Source organism: Coloeus monedula, assembly GCF_965178545.1.
Source record: "Coloeus monedula genome assembly, chromosome: 6".
NCBI classification, from domain to species: Eukaryota; Metazoa; Chordata; class Aves; order Passeriformes; family Corvidae; genus Coloeus; species Coloeus monedula.
The window spans coordinates 57,655,571-57,677,719 of NC_138786.1; the positions used below are offsets into that span (position 1 = coordinate 57,655,571).

At 40.3% G+C, this 22,149-nt stretch overlaps 1 protein-coding gene across 1 annotated transcript in view; it reads right to left on the minus strand.

The window, feature by feature from the left end:
• The window catches only part of BRF1 (BRF1 general transcription factor IIIB subunit), a 172,910-nt gene that overhangs the window by 33,084 nt on the left and 117,677 nt on the right, over nucleotides 1-22,149 (minus strand). The window contains exons 12-15 of the mRNA XM_082283858.1: nucleotides 14,880-14,941; nucleotides 12,620-12,701; nucleotides 12,467-12,522; nucleotides 10,374-10,630 (exon numbers count right to left, since the gene is read on the minus strand). Coding sequence (XP_082139984.1) covers nucleotides 10,374-10,630; nucleotides 12,467-12,522; nucleotides 12,620-12,701; nucleotides 14,880-14,941 — 457 coding nt within the window. The remainder of the gene's footprint in view (nucleotides 1-10,373; nucleotides 10,631-12,466; nucleotides 12,523-12,619; nucleotides 12,702-14,879; nucleotides 14,942-22,149) is intronic.

Sequence of the window (22,149 nt, forward strand, 5' to 3'; positions counted from 1 at the left end):
TACTGACTTACTAAAGCCCAGACTGGACAGTCCCACCTTTGCCTCCAGCAACAAGGCAGCAGGTGACACTGCCTTGTAATAACCTGCTGCAATGTTTTAAACTACCCTGATTTCTGTCTTGCTTCTCTTCATCTAATAATTTGATTCATTGTTGACTTTCACCTCCGTTATTAATTCATCAGATGACTGATTGATTCAACTACATCTTTAATCTGATGATTATCTCACTCAACTTCAGCAACAGCTTTAGTTAGGATTCCAAATTATTTTGTTTCTTTATTGCTGCATGATAAAATCCATGCAGAAGTCTGGAAAGCCATTTTTCTCTTAAAACTACTATGTTACCCCTGTAGACAGGCAAAGATAACCTTACAAAATAAATATGCCAGCCACTTCATTCCACTTCCAAATCTGTATGCGTGTCCTTCATATTTCAGATTAAATATCTCAAACCAGTCAGATTAAATATGTTGATAACTTCTTAAAAGAACACTATGCTGTAACAGCATATATTTCTTTCCCATAAATACCACATCTAAAACCATTTCAGAATAAAAAGGTGACAGACTACTGAAAACATGTCTGACACTTCTTTTCTGCATGTGGTCTGAGAGGACTCTTAATGTCCAACATCTTCCAGTGCTCCAGTTCAGCAGGAATGTTACACTCAACTCTGAGTATAAATAAGATTTAAAATCTATCACACCATGTCATGCTGTGGGCTGCTACAGCCTTGCTGTATCCTTTAAATTGTCTGGGTTTTGACAGCTCTTGAGCCAAGCAATGCCTGGGAAGAGTGCTCAGGGCCAGAGGTTCTCCACTGCAGATGGGATGGCAGGTCCTGAGGTCCACACATGCTGTACTCTACTCTGTGCCTTCCCATCTGATCTCTGTGGCAGCACAAGTGTCCTGTTCATGGGCAAACTTGGGGGGAGACCACAATATATGTAAAGGTTAGTGATTTCCCTCCATCATACTTTGTAGGTCACAAGGAAGGGGCCTGCACGAGAGCAGGTCAGGAAGTGTCCTTGGATCTGAATATCCTAAACACAGCAATGGGTTTGGTCAATCTATGGTCTTGCTGCTCTGGAGGAAGGCGAAAATGCTGGGCAGAAATTTCTGACTCACAATAAATTGGAAATTCAGCAACAGAAGAAAAAGTTAAATTTACTGCATATATCTTCCAAGACCACATTTAGAAGTTATCTCAGAATGTTTTATCCTATATTTAGCAACAACTGCAGCAAGGTAAAATTGAACTCAGCAAGTGCACCAGCAACATCACTGGGTAATGGAACAGCACTTACATAAATGACTAAGTTACAGCACACTGGCTGATTTAAAACTAATTATGTGGATGCTGTTAAATATTATGTGAGCAAATAGTACTTCAAGTTTTGCAACAAACTGCAGCAACTTTCAAATCCTTTACCCAGCCATGGTGAAAGAACTGCAGTCCTAACCACAGAATGGCTGCCAGCCATCCCATCTGGAAATGCCTGCACACACCAAGGAACAAGAAGCTTTGTGTGACTGCTTCCCTAGCTTGGGTATTGGTCTTGGTAAAATAATGTATGCCACACTGCAGTGAGGGAAAGTTAACTTTTTGTTTGGTTGGCTCCGTTCCCTTCAGCATTTTACAAATACTCACTGAAGACTCAACTTCATTGACACATCTAAAACACATCAGACATACACTTCCCGTGGTTTAAACTAGAAAAATGAGCAGACATACACTGTAAAGGTCAACAAGCAGACCCCACTGGAAAAAGGCTCAAAGAAAAATCAATTCAGAAACCAACCATTTTCCACCCGTGAAAAAAAAAAAAAAAGAAAAAAGAAATCAGAAAAATCTACAGACTGAGAACAAGCATTTCACAGTCTGAAGTCCTCTCAGCCACAGGATGTGCACCTCCAGGGTTTGATAACAAGACACATAACACTTTCAATTTTTTTGTTTCTTCCCACTCTCCTCACCCCCACACCACACATAACTACTTTTGCTAACACATTATAAAGTTCAAGAGACTGCACATACATATTTATATTGTCTCCCATTAGACCCACTGAATGTAATTTGGAAGAAAAAACCTCGCGGAGTCTTTTCTTATAACCAACCTGAAAATGAGAACATAGATAAACAAGGCACTCACAATCCAACTGTCACAGAAAATTATCTTCTGGGCTGAAATTGCTCCTATTTGGTTTTAAAATGCAAGAAGAAATTATTTCAGGCAGTCACCAAATACCCCTCTGCATTTTTGTGCTGCCCAGCTGCCCTCCACCGGAATCTGACACAGAGATGATTTTCTTGAGTGGGAGGCAGAAAAGCAATATCCAATTTATATTAAACAAACAAAAAGGCTGCTGTAAAAACAAGGAGATTTGACCTGGGTCTGGACCACAAGGTCGAGCCGGATCAATGCCTTTTTAGTTTTAAACTGAAGGTATTCTAATAATTTGGGGTAAATGGAACTGAGCACTGGATTTGGCAGATTCTTGTTATTGCTGAAACGCACAAGTCTAGATATGTCCTCACCCAATCTTGAAGGGTTTATGTATGCATATTTCTCAAAGGTTCTCATAAGTCCCAGTAAATGATAGCTCCAGAACACCCCTCTGCAGTCCCAGCAGACAGTGCTCCCTTATCCTTACACTAAACCACATTCTGACAGTATTAGAAGTCTGTACTGTAAAATTTGAAAGCTCTTAATGAATGATGTACAGCTAGGGATGATTTGCAGCATCACTGAACTTAACTAAATTAGTACAGGTCACATCAAGGAGGTTTCTTTACATTACTTCCCCTATCACTAAGCTATTTTTTCTCCAACTGTATTTCACAAAATGAGGATACAGGTGGGTTAATTGCCATTCTGAAATTCTGGCATTTTATTCCAGTATTCAGAAACTAATGAATCCCAAAGTGGGATTTTTAGCAAGAATACTCCATTTTACTAATATAACAAGCTAGAAAATCTTTAAGTGAGTTTCCCTTGACTTAAGTTAGTTTCCCTTGACTCCCTGGCAGAACAGGCATGAAAGGGGGAAATGATTCACCTCCTACAGAAGGAAGGAAAGAACTAAGGGATGAAGGAATGAGTTTTTTGGTAACCTCACCCTAAGAAACATGACAAAAAGTTCAGAGATGTTGGAATGAGCAGGGAATGAGTGTCAGCAGCAGCTCCTGCAGCAGGCTGGGGACACAAGCCATGCCAGGCAATGGCTGGGTGGGAGCTCCCTTCCCAGTGGGGCAGGAGCACAGCCAGTGAAACACCATCCATACATGTTTCAGAGTTTAATGCAGCTGTATTTTGAGAGGTACTGAGCCTGACAGATGTGACATAAAAATGTTATTGTATCAGGGGAATTGATCTTCAAAATAGTCTGAGTAATCAGAATAAACATCAATTCCTGACAAACACCTGACAGCTTCTGTAAGGACTCGTTTGGGGACAGTTTGGGGGCGTTTTGCTTTGTTAAGGTATTTTTTGGTTTTGTTTTGGGGATTTTTTTTTTAAGAAAAAATTATTCTTTCCCCATCTTTCTGTCCTAGCTCAAGAGAAGTGAATTTCAGGGTAAAATAATAATCTGCTGCATTGTTGCCTGGACCCTAAGCTGGTTCCTGCCTCCCCAGTCTCTCAGTGGCATTTGCTTAACTCTGCATCCTCTCAGAGTGTAGTGTTACATGTAGAAGACAGTGCCATTTTCCTCCTGTGTCCTCACTTACTGGAGAAGGAAAGACTGCTGGTGGTCACATTTCAGCGTTCAGATGCTAAAACTACACACACTCCTTTTAAAACACGTGGGGTCAGATCCATTTCTCTCCTGTTCTTGCCTCTCCTTTATCTCTTTTATTACAAAAGGCTTCTTAGCTCACACCAGCTTCTTAGCAGTAACCTGCAGCATTAGCCAGGTTACAACACTACAGGCTTTAGCAGATCCACTCCTCCAATCAACGGTGAACAAGCAAAAACAAGTGTCAGCTCCTTTCAAGGTCATTCAGGAGGCCCTCCCCTGAACAGCTAACTTCAATAAAGAGATGCATGACTCAAAAGGCAGAACCTTGCAAGGCTTGAGTTCATTTTTTTTCTTGGCTTAGCTTTTTGTAAATAAAATACTAAACATAATTTGTATAAGCTTGTCCCTCTAAAAGTTACAAGATTGGAAAATACGGGTAAGATTTATTTAAAGTGGAGGTACTTATCAAATGTCACCGTTTTCCTGTTCAAAATGAGTAATCATTTTGATTAACCTTTGATTTAAATGATTATATACCACAGCAAAGCAGAAACACACATAAAATTACACTCCAAAGAAACTCTCAAAGTGCAGATCACATAAGAAAACAGTTATGTCCAAGTGGTTAGAGAATTATTCACCATGTACACAATATTCAAACCAAAAGCTGACTCCACACACTCCCAGCACGTGTACATTCATAGCCAGGAATCATAGTCTGAATCCTGCAGCCAACTGAATCCTGCTTCCAGACAAAATACCAAAAAATACCAAATAATACCAAATAATAACTAAACTATAGAATAAACTCCTAACTACCATCTCAGCAAGGACTCCCAGTACCCTCTGTAAGGAAGTTTATTCCAGGTGGGAAATCAGTGTTACCCCTTTAGTCACGTATAAAAAGAAGGCCTAAAGCAGCACAAGAAAAGAAATAGAATTTAATATCTCACTTTGAGTAAATATACATGAATTCCAAACCCTGTAACAGAATTCAAAGCAGAAAGAGAAAAACAGGATATCAAAAGTAAATTACACAAAGACATGAAGGCAATTCTGAAAAATAAAAATATATGGTAGAAAATTAAAGCATACAAAGATCTCATCTGAAAGGCCCCCTTGTAGAGAGAATGACCACCAAAGCCAGCATGGAAAACCTCTCTCAAAAAAGCTCTCTCTCAAAAGCTTCATATCCACCAAACATAGAGATCTATGTCTCTTCAGGAGCTCTGCTTCATCACCAATTTCCAAACTGTAGGAATGGCTGAAGATACCCACCAGACTCCACTGCACCAGTTGCAGACAAGCAACTTTTAAGATACCCATTTCCAAACTTTTAAACTATTACTGCAATGTCATTTTTTCTAATAAAGAAGGTTTTGAACCAACAACTCTCTTCTTGACACAATGAATTGAAAGTGTTCTAACCTTCATAATCACCTGGTTTAACTAATACAAAGGTTTTAAGACGCTCAGGAATCCCTTAGATTATTCAAGCTGAGCTCTGTTTCATGCTGTTTTGGATTGGCCTAAGTCAATTGGGAAACATGAGCTGATGCTCCTCCCCTCCACAAATACCAGTCTCATAATGCAGAACTAAAACTCCTGTACATTGAAAAACCTGTTTCCTTTGGGTTTATAAAAATCAATGACAAGCCATGGCCAATGTAGAATAAGCATTCATAGAATTATGGAATCATAGCATAGTTTGGCTTGGAAAGGGCTTTCAAAGGTCACCTAGTCCAGCCCAAGGGACATCTTTCACTAGACCAGGTTGTTCAAAGCCTCATCCAACCTGCCCTTGAACACTCCCAGGGATGGGGCATCCACATTTTCTCTGGGCAACATTCAGACTTGCAGCTGAGTTTGGAGCACCCAGCCTTATGGAGCAATAACCCCATCCTGGACACCAGAAAGGGACAACTATAACCAAGGCTGGAAGCTGGGGGATCCAACCGAGGGCCTCTCATTGTTTCCCCAGGCTCCCTTGGCAGGGTGGTATTGCAGATTCCTCCAAAGCATCAAAATTAGGCTTCTGCCCATATTTCCCTCTCCAGGGAAATAATATGACTCCAATTAGAGACAAGAAAGCACCAAGCAATTTATCAGGGTAAACAAGATGTCGCATGCTAGGCTGCAGAAAAGCATCACATACATTCTCCCTAATAAAGAGGATTTTTCTGGAGTTGTGACACCCATTGAGAAGCTAACAAAAATGTAGCCAGAGCAGATGCTAACTGAAAATGTGCATCCTGGAGCAGGAACTTGAGCACCAGAACAAGTCCCTGGTACTGAAAGGGCACAATTCCCAATACCCAAATCCCATGGCTCTAAAAGCACAAGTGGAGCCAGGCACCAAGCTGTACTGGCAATATGGATAGTCAGCAAATACAAGTAAGACCATGAGAGAATTTGGAGGTGAATTTTCAAATCTAATCAGATCTGAGATCACTACCAAGGGTTTCTGTCATACCCACAGCAGGCATGATTTGGTTTGCTATTATATATTCATATGGTTCCATTCAGAACAACCTTGTTTCATTACAACAGATTCCACTGTGCTTCACAGTCCTGCTTCATTTCTTCCAAGGCAAATTCTTCAGGAGATTAACCTGACACATTTACTCCCCTGATAATACATCCTGTCTTTTCTGATATCATTACCAATTTCAAGCACATAGCAAGAAATAGGCTTAAATTTTTTTAAAAGTAGTGACTTGAAAGCTTTCTTGCTCCCACATTTTCTTAGTACAACACATTTCACTTTACACGTAATGTTGTAAAACGCAGCTCAAGTAAATATAAAATAAATTATTAAGCTTCTAACTAAATAGTTCCAGTCCTAAAAACCCTCTTTATTGAACTTGAAGTGCTCCAGCACACAGCACAGCTCTAACTGGAGATCAGATTTTAAGGAGCTTGAAGGGGCAATTGTTCTTTTCTCAGAGTTCAACCTATTATTCTTATGTTTCATATACACAGAAGACATTAGTGAAGATAAACTGTGCAACTGGTAATTGAAATTAGAGTTGCAACATCTATTATGGTAACATCCACTGCGCCACATCTTCAACACACTGGGAATGAAATGGCTTTTGCATATGAAGCACCAGTTGTGATACCCACTGGAACAAAAATGCAATAAGAAGTGGAATGAAATACATTTACACAACATAAAATTTCCTAAAATTACTTACATTGTCATTACTAGTCTTCTACCATCTTGACAGACAAAATAAGTAAACCCCCAGTATAATTCTGGGAGATGTGTCTGAGGAAAGCACAGCTTCTTGTAAAACTCGAGAAGTTCACAGTAAAGAAACCTGTTCAAAAGCTCAGTTTGCTTTTGAAAATACTCATGTACATAGGATCTACCCACCTAACAAGGAGAAACCTGCACGATCTTTGGAAGAGCTCTTTGAAAGTACCTTCCTTCCAAAACTGCAGAAATTACCAAACATTTCTGACATTTCAAGATTAGGATTTTTTATAAAATAAGATATAGATAAAACTATATTGCCTTTGAAATCCAAGCAACCATTAAGTGACTGTAGTATCTACAAAGCTCTAATAAAAGGGCCGCCAACTGAAAGACTACCCCGTTTAAGCACACTCCTGGGACCTGCCTAGCATTCCAGCTCTTTATAAATTTCTTCCAAATCAACAACTTTTTACAAGACTGTAAAATTTGCCTATCATTATCACATCAGGAAACAAAAGTTTTTTCCAGTCTTTTAACTGATTAACACTGTAACTGCTACTTTATGTGATATTAAAAAAAGAAAAACCACACAGATAGATTGCACCCTGTCTGGTTAGGGTAACCATTTTTTAGGGATAATCGGAAGTCCTCTGTGTGGAAATAACAGCACAGACTATTTTAGAGTAAGAGGCAATTAGAAAGATGGAAATGAAGATCAACTTCCTATTTCCAGAGTGCTTTGTACTGTATATAAAGATTACTTCTAAGACACAGGACAAACTTGGCCACATCATCTGTCCAAATCTGGTGTGGTAAGTAAAATGACTTGCAAAAGGAAAGCAAGAAAAATATTTATCTATATATATGAAAAAATTTCCATTTTTATACCATTACAGGAGCAACCAAGAACGAGTATTCGTTTCCTATCCTGTAACTTGGTACTCCCTATACTGGCACCTTCTAATTGGGATCAGGAATAAAGGAATAGCTCTTTAAAATCTGACTACAACTCCGATGAACTGAAGGACTGGATCAAAGCCTGGTTATTCGTGGTGCTACTGCAGTCAGATGCAGCTTACTAAATATTTAAGATACATAAAGAAAAACATGCAGGACTGTAAATCACTACAAAACCAAAACAATAGATGATCTTTAAGGCCCCTTCCAATCCAAACCATATGATCCCATTCCTGCAAATGCCTCCTGGAAAAAGACACATTATGTGCTTAATTCATTTTCTAAAGAGCAATATTCAGGAGTTTTATTATTATTAATTGCATATAAATTATCATGATTTTTGTATCCCTGGGAAAGTTTTTAGCCATTCACCTCTCAGAGGAACAATGCTGAACAAAGGCAATGAATGCAAGGCATATAAGAACAATGCAGAACACAGAAATTTATGCATGCCATTTAAACGGCATGGCATTTAAAAAAATCAAAAGTATGTCATAAATCTTTAATTATGAGGAAAAAAAAAAAAAGCCCAACTAATGTTTGCCAAGTCCTTGATAATATTTAAGCAAGAGCACTGCCTACTTCAGGAGTGCAAAATCTTCATAGCTCACTTATCTGCATGTATCCTCAACCTCCTCTGAAGTGTTCTGCTGCAAAATTCATTGTATCTGAGATCTGCTAATCATCATCAGGAAACTCTGTTATGCATCTTAAGGATGTACTTTAGGCTCTCAAGAGGAAAAATAAACACGTTTTATTAGCTGCTTTTGGAAAATACTGATTTGTATTTATTTAGAAACCTTTTCAAGTTGCACCACTGTTAAATTAAATATTTATAGCATGATTTTCCAAAGAGTTTAACACCTGTTAAGGGTTTAACATGCTGACTTCAACAGGAGTTCCAAGGGCCCAACATTTCTGCCAACCTCAGAAACAAGGTTGGGATGCAGCGAAACAGCTTGAGCATGGATGTTACTGCTGAGCTCTGAAATGCAACCAGGATCCTGAACAGTCCCTACTTCCCTCTCAGCACTGCATTTCAGACAACTGAATTGGTCCTAATTTACTAGAAACACCAGAAATATGACTCATTAATACCTGTTAACTGCAAATAAAGCATAAGCTAAATGCTGTTAAATTTAACACAACTTTCCTCAACACAACTTTCTCTCCTTTACAAGTGGGAAACTTACGTGCAACTTACAGGGGAGACTAAAATCCCCAGGGAGTCAACAGCTGGAAAGCAAAGCTTTTGATACTGAGAATGAGAAGTTGAACAAGGATGAAGCCAAAAATACAGTACAAAGGAGAAAATATGTCTGATATACTGTAAAAACCTGTATCTGGTGACAGTGGGGCCAGTGATTTTGGCATTTGGCTTCTTAGCCCAAACTGAAGACCATGCCTCTGCCTTCGCTGTCAAATGAAGTTAAAATAAGGGTTTAGGTTTTGCCATCCTTATTTTCCTCAGCTTCTGAGAGATTTGCACTTACTGTCCTTCCCAGCATCATGTTTTCAGGTATCCCATGTATTCTGTTCTTTCACAAACAGATGTTTTCTCACACCTTGTCGGTGGCTGCCCCCCTGCCCCCCTGGTCCCTTTACCCAGTTGCAAACAGGCCTAAATCTGAACAACGGTGCAAAGACATGATTTTATATTTCAGAATTAAATAACAAGATTTCCTTGTGGCATTTGGCCTATAATTCTGGCAGTAAATAAATAAACAGGCAGTAAATAAATAAATAACATCTAAGTAAGAAATTACTATACATCAAAATGATTCAAATGATGATCCAACGTGACTACATAAACTGAAGACAGATAAAACAGTTGAATATTACAGATTGGACACATCAATCTCCTTATACATTTTACAACACACTACAAATCTGCCCAGCAAGTTGAGTATTTCACTCATTAAAACAGGAGCTTTCATCACACTATAAAACATTTTCAAATGCAGACCAGAAAACCGACAAGCATATTTACTGTAAAGCTTTGTATTTGTGTCATCAATTAACAACAAAAGTTTGGAATAAAACTAAAATAAAAGCTAATCAAAGCAGCTAGCTGTCAAAACAGATGGGAACTATAGTTTTCAAATCAAGCAAAAAGGCAAAGCTTTCGAACATTTAGTGTTGCATCAGCTCATACAGACAACTTAAAGGAAGGACAGCAAATGTCAGGATTTTATGAAGAAAAGGTGTCCCTAACTCAAAGATTCACATTTATGAATCTTTCCATTGATTTCATGGGTTTTTTGGCTTCAGGATGATTAACTCACACCAAAGCAGACCTCTGAAACATGAACTATAAATAAGGTGTCGCCATGACACTGCAGGCAAAATAAATAAAAACAGAGCCCCGACATTATTTTAGCCTCAAACAAATGTTTCGGTCCTTACATTGTCTGGCTTAGAAAGATACATAGACAGTCTCACAGACAGAGATATAAATGAACAATTGCAGTACCTTTTTCCCACACTGTTTACAGGGTTGGCTATATTCCTACTGGCAATAGATTTTCTTCTTGACAGCTTCTTGGTGTTGGTGCTGTCATCAGTGCTGTCATCCTCTTTCTTTGGTGTGTTACTTCCTTTGCTGTTCAGGTCCCTTAGCACATTATAATTAATTTTACTCGAGATTTTCTTCTGTTCTAACATCTTTTCAATTGCCTCTCCTGCTGTGCTGGCTTGAATTGGCTCCCGCTTCTTTGCAGATTTCTTTGGCTTAATTAAAATATAAAATTAGTGATGTAGATACAAACAAAGTTTCCATGAAGCAGAGGGGCAAGCTGGAGTGCAGCAGTCCTGGTTCAGGTGCTGCTGATGTGGGGGATGCAGGTGATGTGCCCAGGCTAAGCCAGTGCTCCATCTCCTGCCACTCAATGGGATCGAAGGGTCTCTTTTCTCCAAAAGATGTGTGTTTGCTTTTTTGCCAAATGCCCAGAGAGTTTATTAGAAATTATTTACTTAATATCTGTAATGCTGCCAGAGAAAAACGATGGGCCATTTTCCATGTATAAAAAAAAGGGGGAGTGAACTCCTATTACAGGAATAGGGACATCACAGCATCACCTAGCACGGAAATAAACAATTTCCCCTGCTAAAACTGCCTTTAAAGCGAGAGTGAAGCTGGGTCACGACTCCCCAAAGCACTGACAACTCCACATCCGAACTGTGTTTTATGTCAAGTCTGAAAGCAGCATGGGAAAGGCTCTGCCCAACTCCTCCTCCAGGCTGGAAAGAGCCAAGAGCACGAGCAGCAGCTTCCCAAGCACAGCCTGGCAGTAGCGCCGAGGGACGGGGAGCAGGAGGCTGCAGACACGGGAGCACTGCAGCAACGTCACCTGCAGCTGCCACAGGCTGTGAGCTCGGCCCTGCACAGGGGGGCTGATGCTGTGCAGAGCCAGGCAACCAGCAATGACACCAGAGAACGTTTCCAGCCATGTCCCATGCCTGGGTAGGTATGAAAAAAACCACCCCAGAACCTCTGTTTCTCTTTTGGCATTTTCCTATTCAAAGGAAAGTTTTAACACGAAGCTCTGCAGGAGATTTATTTTTTAATGGATAATAGCCCCTCTGTTTACCTACATGGGTCAAGTGCTACCTTGAAATTGGAAAGCACCATATTAATCAAGTTCTACTCAAGCTGTCAGAAACAATAAAGGGTTAGAGAAAAACTCCTGTGTTGTCCGAACAAAAAAGTGGGTGTTTGGGCTACTTGGTGGTGCCAACGAGTTATACAATTTTGAAAATTGCTGGTAGACTGCCACGTCTGCATAAGTGCAGGATGAATGAGAAACTCTGAAGTATAAAACAGTGTTTCATTGTCTGGTTTTGTTTTTATTGTTGGAATACCTAGGGGAAGCAGGAAACTCTGCCTTTCGCATTAGTTGGAAAAAAAGATAGAGGATATACACACTAAAAACTAACATGGATTTTAGTTGCATGTGGGAGATTTGACTTGTCACTTGCTCAATTACACAAACCACTAATGCTGTAAATCATGAATATACGGCCAATTAGGCTGCTTTAAACTGCTAAACATGGAGACAGGACATGCCATTTGTTAACATAACTGTCGCATTCTTTATGAAAGGTAGAACAAATACCCCTTCAGGTAACTGTAACAAGGTTCTGTTCAGTTCTTCATAAAGAAATCATTATTGTAAAAGCAAAGAAAGCCACTGAAGTTATGGCAAGTACAAACAAATTCCCCATGCACACGTTAAAAAAAAAAATCAGACATGTCTTAAAACCTGTATTTTAATACGCAAGCAATTAGAACAGCAATCATAAATGCAAAGAGCTAGCTCTGACTTTGACATGCACAGAATTTTCTCATAATAGCAATTTAAAATAAAAGTTTGGGCAAGAAAGTGTTTTACTCACCACCTAAAAAAATATAGCCTTGCAATTCAGTAACAGCTAGATGTACTGTAGCTTTTGCTCTGTTAGTGGTGACCTGTACCACTATGCCCATACATACATGGAGCTGATCAGCAGATATAATGAATTTCCAGGACATTTTCAAACAGACACAATTAACACACAATTTAATACCTTGTGTTCCTTATAAATCCCAAGTTCTTTCTCTTTTGCTATTCTTGCTTCCTTTTCTGAAAGATGACAAAAGGGTAACCAGCATGAAGATTACACAGACTGTATATTTCAGCAACACCAGCCAAAAGGCAAATTTCAGTCCTACATACTTACCTTTTTGTTCCTTCAAATAATCTGCATTTTCCTTCATCCACAGCTCTGCTTTAATTTGAGCTTCAGCTTCATTAAGTATATACTAGAAGAGAAAACAAATTTATCTACTTTCAGAAATCAAATTGAAAACCACAGAGCAAAACTGAACTGAAAAACCACTGGCAAGGTCAATACATATCCCATTTTTAAAAATGCATTAAAATAAAAGAAAATATGAGTGATAAAAGACAATCACAGAGCACTTCTAGTAACATCTGAAGCTGGCACAAGCAACTACCTGTTTTCAAAAAACAGTGCTTGGTTTCCAAACTATGATGGAGCGACCAAAAACCATCTAGGACTCATTATACATGGTCTGTTAATTAAACAAAAATGATCCTGGGTTTATGATCTTTTTCAGATGATACAAGAGGTTATCATGACAACGTGGTTGTCTGCAAGTAATTCTGTGTGTTGATGGTGGTCTGTAATTCAAAACAGGATGGGAACTACTGCCCTGTGCAACCAAAGCAAAAACATGTGTCTTCTGGGTAGGTTTCTGTGAAGCTTTACACAGAGACACTGAGATTATTATTTCAATGGCTACATCTGTGTGAAGGAGACCAGCTCAGATTGCTGGAGATTTAGCCCTCTAGATTTCAGCTTGGTTCAGTAACCACATCTAGACGTTCTGCAGTTAACTCCACCTAGTCTCGGTAAGAACTTTAGTGGGAATGGAGCTGTAAAATACATCTAGGACTATTCAGATGGATCACAGAAATAAATAGACAGATAGGCAGCAATTACTTAATTGTAGATGACCTAAATGTAAAAATTAACCCAGTATTTAGCACAACTATCAATGAAACAGAAGTTCTCTACAGACTACGCTTTTTGGGAGTGAAGAACAGCAGAATGGAGAAGACAAATTAGGTCATCCATCATGAATAAGACACTTTAATTTTAAGCAGTGCACCTGGGACTTGTAAAACGATGTGTAAGTGCAAGAAAAGCAATCTGAGGTTTCTCCATCTTTTGGGTCTCAGCATTCAAGATTGTCTCCAAAGTAAGATGTACATCTAGGATTTCTTAAGAAAAATAACTTCCATTAAACGAAACTAATGCAGGTAGGAGTCCTTCCTCTGAGGGCTAAGCAGGCAAGCAAATGGCTGTGCAAGTCCTGGTTTATCAGACCACTATTTTCACTCTTTCATCTGCTTCTATTAAAAGTGGGCCGTAATAGTAAAACCCACTTTTTCCTAGCTCAGTTATTCATCCCTCTTAGGCTTTCAGAGATTTCATAATCTTGGGTTTATAATATTACAGTCTATTGCCACAGAAATGAAGTCATAAAAGCAGAGTTATGACCTCATCACAGAGCCTAGGAAGAGCAGAAAATGTGCTTGTTCTTCCCCTGTGATTATTCAAATTATGGATTGGCTATGGTGAAAAACCTCAGCTTTCCTGCTCCCTCCATTCAGTGTCCACTCAGATCATGAGACCCTAAAGCCCAACCTAGCAAATCCCACCTCACAGCTACATTTTGGAGACCAGTAATTCCTATGCAATTCATCACTGTCAGGGATTTTGTACCCCAAAACGAATTTCTAGCACTGGAATTATCTGTTCAAATCACTATGTAAACCAGCATGGCAGCTGGAGAGGGCATCAGGCTCAGAAAGCTGGGCTGTCATGTGTCCAAGCGCTGACCAGCCGTGTGGCCTCCAACACACCCTTTTCCACAGCCATGTGTCTGTCCCACTCAGCCCATATGTTAAAGGGTACTTTTTTCTGCCACAGAAATAAAAATAAATCCAGAAAACATTACAGAAGTCTCTGGAAGTACACAGGAGCCGCACATGCTGGTTTTACAGTTTGGTTTCCATGGCAGCCTTCTATGTTGAATCTATCTTAATTAAATAATGAATTTAGAGCTCCTCCAAACTTTTTAAAGTTCTCCTTTGCAATAAAAGATATTCAACATAATTATTCCAGCATGTTAAAAGCAAGCAGCAGCAGCAGCCTCATATATATATACATATATATATATATATATATATATATATATATATATATATATATTCCTTGTTGGGCAAGGAATACCAAATTCACAGGTTTGCATGAACAATAGTTTAGATTCCAGATAACAGAAATTGCTCAAACCTCTCTACAGATCGGAGGCAGTTGCAGAGAGAGGATAAACCAGATAAAAACCATTTTGTCTTTCTCAGAAACCCAGACAACCAGGATAAGAGACACCAGGGACAACAGGGCACCTTACCCGATCTATTTCACTGTCATCAATTCCACTCAGATCTAATTCACCATCTCCTGTATTCTCACCTACAAAAAAGAACACATTTCAATCAGCCATATGTTCGTCCAGAATCTATTGCAGCTTAAGTTCTGCAGTGATGTAACACTTTGGGCCTGTCCTTCAGTGATTTGCATCCTTCCACCTTCATCTGGGAGGTTTAATGTGTTGCTGAGTATTTTCAATACAGAACTGCACGCACACAAATTCACCACACCGGATTAATCTAAAATTCAGGAATCAACACAGTCCTCATCAGTGCTAAAAATCTGCCAGAGACTTCCAGTCGCCTTTTTATCACTCATTTTAATTTACAGCCACAAATGTTCAGCAGGAAGCCGGGGAAACCATTTTAAAAAGATGATCACTTTTCTTTCATCATAACAAAAATTTCTCTGTCAGAGTATATAGGTCAGTAATTTATCTCTGAATTATGACTTAGAAAATATTTTCTATTTTCAGGGAAGCAGCACAGACCACTGCCAACAGTCACATCATGGCTTTCTTCTTGACTTTCTGTAATTACAATTTCACTGCAATTTTTCTAGTTTGGTAGTTATTAAGACTTCTGAAAACAAATTTTTAAATATTCTGTCCATTAAAAAGCATAGCAGCACAGAACCGAGGCTTAATTTGGGATTGGCACAGCATACAGCTGCAAAACCTGATTTTCCACATCACATTAAAGAACTATAGTAATATACTATTAATGTAGTCCAAGTAGAGAAGAAAACAAATTATTTAACAAAGACTTATGCTGGGGAATGAAGCAATCTTCTTGGTCATCTCCATTGCATCTAATAAAGATCAAACAAGAGATGACCTCACCAGTTCAACTTGCAGAAAAATATGAACGAATTAAGTTTCAACAATCTGCAGTAACAAATTAAAACCAAAACGGTGCAGAACAACTTGGCATGTTCACAGTTCCCACTCCCCAGTACTGGGGATGTGCCTCCCCACAAACCAAGATCTTTGAATGGTTTGATTCCCCAGCCTGGTGCTCCTGCACAGTGCTGGATCAGCAGAGGGTGATGCCAGCAGCAGCTCTTGGATCCAATGACAGGTTATGGTAACCCAATGGTAAACTCAAGCAAAGTTTGGAATTAAGAGCACTCCCAGAAAATAAAACAATGATCTGCTTGGCAAAAGTCAGGGGTTTAAACCAGTTGCCTGAAGTACATGAAATCACAGGGCTGGGAATCCAAGCAAAAGACCTGGTCATTAATAAAGGCTGAGCTTCCTGGGGTGGCACAAAGGGTCCGGCTGCTCAACTCAACAGACATTCCCTGGGATCAGCAACCGAGTACTCACAAATGTCTTTTCAAAATCCACCTTAAACAACCAACAGAAAATTTTATACTTTCCACCCTAAGTCACAAGCAAAATGGGTTTTAACCCACCAAAAATGTCCTGTCACAAGGAACAGCATAGAATCATAGAATGGTCTGAGTTGGAAGGGACCTTAAAGATCATCTAGTTACAACTCCCTGCCATGCACAGGGGCACCTTCCACCAGACCAGGTTGCTCAAAACCCCACCCAACCCAGCCTTGAACACTCCCAGGGATGGAGCATCCACAACTTCTCCAAGCAATGTATTCCAGTGTCTCACCACCCTGACAGTAAAGAATTTCCTTTTAATATCCAATCTAAACCTTCTATCAGTTTAAAGCCATTCCCCATTGTCCTGTCACTCCATGCCCTTGTAAAAGATCCCTCTCCAGCTCTTTTGTAGCTCATTAAGGTACTGAAAGGCTGCAGATGGGTCACCCCAAAGCCTTCTCTTCTCCATGCTGAACAATTTCAGTTTCCCAGCCTTTTCTCATAGCAGAGGTGTTCCAGCCCTCCGTAACACTACGCTTTCATTTTTTTCCTCATATTGCCTCATAAATGTAATACCAAATGCACCAATTCAGATAATCCAGTGCTAATTTGACCAAAAAGGCTTTAAAGAACATTTCTCGCTGTCATTACATTTAGAAATTAATCGCACATTAGTCCCAGGCACCAGATTTACTTTTCAGCCTTTTTCCCCAAAATACTGTAGAAGTGCAAAAGATTTTATAGTAACTATATAATTGATCAGTACATATGCTTTTCTTCTGGTCTGATCTCTGCACAGTGCAGTAAGAGCAGAACTTTCTGCACCAGTGCCAGCAGCTCCTCACGCAGGCACCCTGCTATCAGCCAAGCAGGGATGCACCCCCAGGACATGGCCAAGCACTCCCTGGCTTCAGGATGGGTAGAAAAAGCAAGGTGACAAAATACATCCTGCTGGTTTGCTGCCTTTTTAATGCAACCGACTGAAATTTTTTTTAGCAAAGCATAATCATTCAAAGATTGGAGAGGAATCACACAAGGGAGTGCAGGGTATTCTGCAAGATAGTAATGCACATCTCTCCTGCTGGAACGGAGAGAGAAACTTCCAGTGAGCAAAATGGCTAAATGTTCACCAAGGAAAGGAGCAAATACTGTAATACAGTGTCTGAGACACCTTCCCAGGAGATGGTCCACCTGAGTCCAAGAAATGTTCCATCACATAAAATGTAACAGCTCAACAGCAGAGTGCAAGGGGAGTCCAGAGCAGAATACCCTGGCTCCTAGGTTGGAAGGAGTTCATACAAAAATAGGACTTCAACTGAGTGTCCCATATTCTGGGTAGCACTTTAACCACCAAGTTGTAGGACAGAAGGGGGGATGGCCTCTACCTTCATTGTGTTATCTACCTTTTGTTTCCTCAAGGTTTTTTTGGGAAAAAAATCAGTTTGGTTTACCTGCATGAATAAAGGATTTATTTTTATTTAATATTCTTTGTACCAGATAAACTAAACTGCCCACTGTCCACACAGGCTTGGAAGTAGGGACAAAGTAAAAAGGAGTCCACCTTGACAACCACTAGTAAGTTCTGAAAATCACAGGTTAGAAAACGAAAACTTGGAAGTGGTGATGGACATACTCAACTCACTGCTCAACTTTACATAAAACTGATCCCAATATTTACTATTGTAAAAACTGCCAAAGCATCTTAAAAACAATAAAAGTATCCCACTGAAATCAAGCTCCCACTGCTTTTCATCATTATACACCTTGCTCCTCCTATACCCAGCTATATTTTTGGATCAGAGGTTTAAAATTTAATATGTCACAGTACAGTAGGTGCCTGTTCTCTTATACATGCCAGACTGAAAATGATGCAATTTCAGGCACCATGAACAATTTCACTTGTCATTTTAAATATAACTTGTTACTGAATTAGGTGCCACTTTTTCTCATTGGATCAATTAGCAACAGGGACAGAAAACTCATTCTCCAACTGTTAAATTGCAGAGAAGAATCCAGAAGCAAGTTACATGTAATAAGCATTTCTTAGACCCCATAACAGCAGCAGAGGGAGTAATTGCAGGATATCCCTCTGCCTGCAAATCTTCCTTTTTCCCGCCATGGCAATAGGCATTCATTAAATGGGTTTTTCAGAAGCGAAGGTGCTTTCAAATCTGTAGTTTAATTCTTTCACTGAGAAAAAAAATACATGTTTCATTACAGAATGCCAATTCAAAATAAAACGCATCCACTTCGGCATGAAAATTTCCATGGCAATCATTTCCAAGAGGAGTAGATCCTACCAGCCACAAAGATCCTTCTGCTTGATGCTACACGACTCACTGCAGGGCATGGAAAGCAAACCCATTGCTTTTTTATATACAGAAAGATCTTCCCAGCTGCTAAAGTTTTCAAAGCGATTTCTAAATTATCATTTTCTCTTTCAATAAAAGGGTCAAAATGAAATGTTTGACAAAATAAAAACACAGATGTGGCCAACATCTGGTCCAGCCTCTTAAGAGCTTATTTAAAAGCAGTAGGATCATGTGGCACAGCTCTGAGACATCACATATTTCTTTTCTTAAGAAAAACAACCACTTTACTGCAGGGCACATGCAAAAAATAAGTTGGGCATTAAAAACAACAACACTCCTCCCCTTCCCTCCAAATCCAGTTGTTAAATGAAAGGATCATCCAGAAGAGCTTAGAGCAAGGACCAGACTACTCCATCCTCACCCAACATCTCTGTAGCAAGTGGAGGAGGACGGGCACTTCTAGAGCTTTCCATCAAGGTACTGAATCAACTACGTTCATACTACTTAAAAACATCAATCACCCAGCCAGCTCCTCAAAAACTTAAAAATAAACTCCCCTCAAAGCCCTCCCTTTACAGGCTTTTAACATCTTTCCAACCAGTTCGGGTGGACATGAGGGCTACAATCAGACACTGCGGATTAGGTTTGTAAACCTCTAGGATTATTTACTGTTCTTGTCATTGCTAAATGCACACTAAGCCCTCTTTTAACACACCCTCTGCCCCTCTCCCTACCTCTGTGCAGCTAGTTAAATGTATACATAGCACACTATTATGGGGATTTATTACAGAAGAATCATTCCACCTGATATATTTTAAACCCCACATTTTTAAAAACAGCCACGTGAAGAATGTGTTTTTCTGTTTCTATTACAGGAGGCAGCACTATTTATTGCTCTGCCCAGATAAGAGGATTTCCTTACAGACAGAAATGGAGGCTGAACACTTCCCAGGAAATCCTCTGGAGCAGATACAATAGAAGGCACTTGGTGCTCGGGTCCTATGCAGCAAATACATCCTTCACCACACCGTTTCACAGCAGTCAAAGAGTTTAAACAAAGAACCTTTCCACCTATTTTGGCACAACACCAGACACTAAGCACTCCCAGTATTTAAGAAATACTTTGGGGGTAGAGCACAACAAAATCTGAAAAGAGTTGGGAGATGCATTTTCAGCTACAAAAATCCTTAACCAACAAACCAAACAACCTGAGCCCGGGGCATCAGAAACACAGGGATTGATTGCTGCTCTCCAGGGAGGGATTAAATCCAATGGGAGCCACAGAAAGCTCCCGCAGACCATTGGAAGGATCCAATCAGCAGAAATGCTTCAGCAGCCCGAATTGACGAGCGATGCCGGTGCCACCTTGGGGAGCTGCAACGAGTGGGAAGGGAAGGCGGTGATTTAGCATCAAAAAAGGCACTGCACAACTGAACCAGGATTTAATTGATTAGCTGATCAGAGGGGACACAGACCCATCTGGAGGGGGAGATAACCGATTTACAGAGGGGCGTGAAGGGAACAGTCATTAAGGGTGGTAAACGGGAGGGGAGCGGCGCGGGGCAGACGAAGTGCCGGGGTGATCGTGCTGTAGGGACTGGGCAGGGAAGAGAAATGGATGCGAAAATGCTGCAGCAGCAGCACGGGATGAAGTACAAGGATCGATGGGCGTGCAAACGAACACACCACACATCAAGGCGTGAGCAGAGCCTGTGGGGCCACATGAGCAGAGAACACTGCGAGTTTCACTAATACAGGGCAGGAGCCTCCCTCGGGAGCAGGCTGGGAGGTAATCCTGGCTGTTATAAGCTGTTGCCGACCCCATTGCTCCAGGTAAGGCACCTCTTTGTGCAATGCCAGCCTACCCTGCCATGCTCCCATCCCACAGCACGCACCCTGCAGCTGCCAAGGGCTCCAGTTTCCCCCACTCACCTTCAGCAGCGTAATCGTGCGCTGTCAAGAAGTATTTGACAAAAACAAAACGTAAGGACAGAGCAAAATTAATTGCACTTACAGACAAAATAAGGTCACGAAACACATGACGTATATGCTCGTATTTAAGAGAAAATGGTTTTTATTTTATTGTATCTGGAGCCACCTTGAAAATTACAGCCTACTCCTTCACAGTGCCAAATCGACACCAGGATTTAGGTCTGATGGTGTACGGAGCACACGAGGCCATGCACACAGCATAAAGATAAATGAAGTCTGTCACTTTATTATTTCCTTCTGCCAAGGCAAGGTTAAGGGGTCCTCTCCAGCCAAAGCCAAGTTTCCAGCCTGCTAGTTCCTCAGAGAAAGCAAACACATCACACCACACAGAGCGAGGCCCTGTCTTCCCAGAAACATTCATTCCTGCCGACGAGGGATGGTGGGAAGCACTGTCAGTCGGCGCCGGGCTGCCCAGCAGTGCCAGGGCACACAGCCCTGCCTCTGCAAAGTGCCCAGTGGCCAGCTCCTTGCATTTGGACTGTAAGAAGTGTAGAAGCAAAGCCCAAAATGGGGCAAATGAAAGCAAAGAGGGAAAAGGCACAATTTAATAAAAAAAAAATAAATTCCACATACTCTACTATTGCAGCTGTGCAAGGTCAGCCTGTACAAAAGCAGGGATGTACAAGCTCATCAGCTATTTCCTCACTCCTGTCTACTGAAAACGGGACTTTCTCACAAAGCAAAGCAGAGTAACAGCCAGGGCCAGCCCTGGTTGGTTTGCAGTCACTGCACTGGGCCCGTCTCCTGTAGGCAGATGATTTTCCTACAACATTGGGACTTAATGTGGAGCAGAACTAGAAACCCATCTTTATTAAATGTCTATGTCCATTTCCCCACACTGAGACTCAAGCTCCAGATGCTCTGTCTGTCCTGCACAGCTGAGTGACACCCGACAGCCTTCCCCCATAAGCCACCTTCCTACGGTGGTCGCAGAACAATTACCCCGTCACAGGAACAGAGTTTCCAATTTGTGTGCTTAATGATATATAGGAATAAGTTATGAGAAAAGCTGTTCCTGCAGTCAATCACTCTCACAGAACTTTTATTAGATAGCGAACATATTTTTTATAAATTAAATTTCAATTTTGGGAAAAAAAAAAACAAAAACCACCTAACCACCAACCCCGCTGCGTTCCTGAGAGCATATCCATACTCAAACAAATGCTATTGTTTCACCTCATAGTCTACAGAGGATCTAACCAAACCACATTGTCATATTTTATATCCAGTTAGGGGTTATACCACTCATCTGACGGACACGGAAACTTGTTAACTTAAACTTAATACTTCAGAGAAACAGTTAATGTCTCCATTCTTCCAAAAAATCCTCCCTGCAATATATATTTTTCTAAAGCAGGTAGTACAAAACCAGTCCAGCAATAAACAAAACCCCTCTGATTATGAAAAATTTTCTTTGAAAGGGTAAGCTCATGTTCATTGAACTACATAGTAATATAAAAAACGCTTAAGAAAAAAACCCCTTTCAACCTCCCAAAATAAATACAGCTGAAAATTAGGCTTTTGAACTGAAGAACATCTTGACACTGTCCTCAAAAACAGCAGCAGATGTTCTTCTTCTGGAATAAAGTTAACGTTCCCCCAACACCT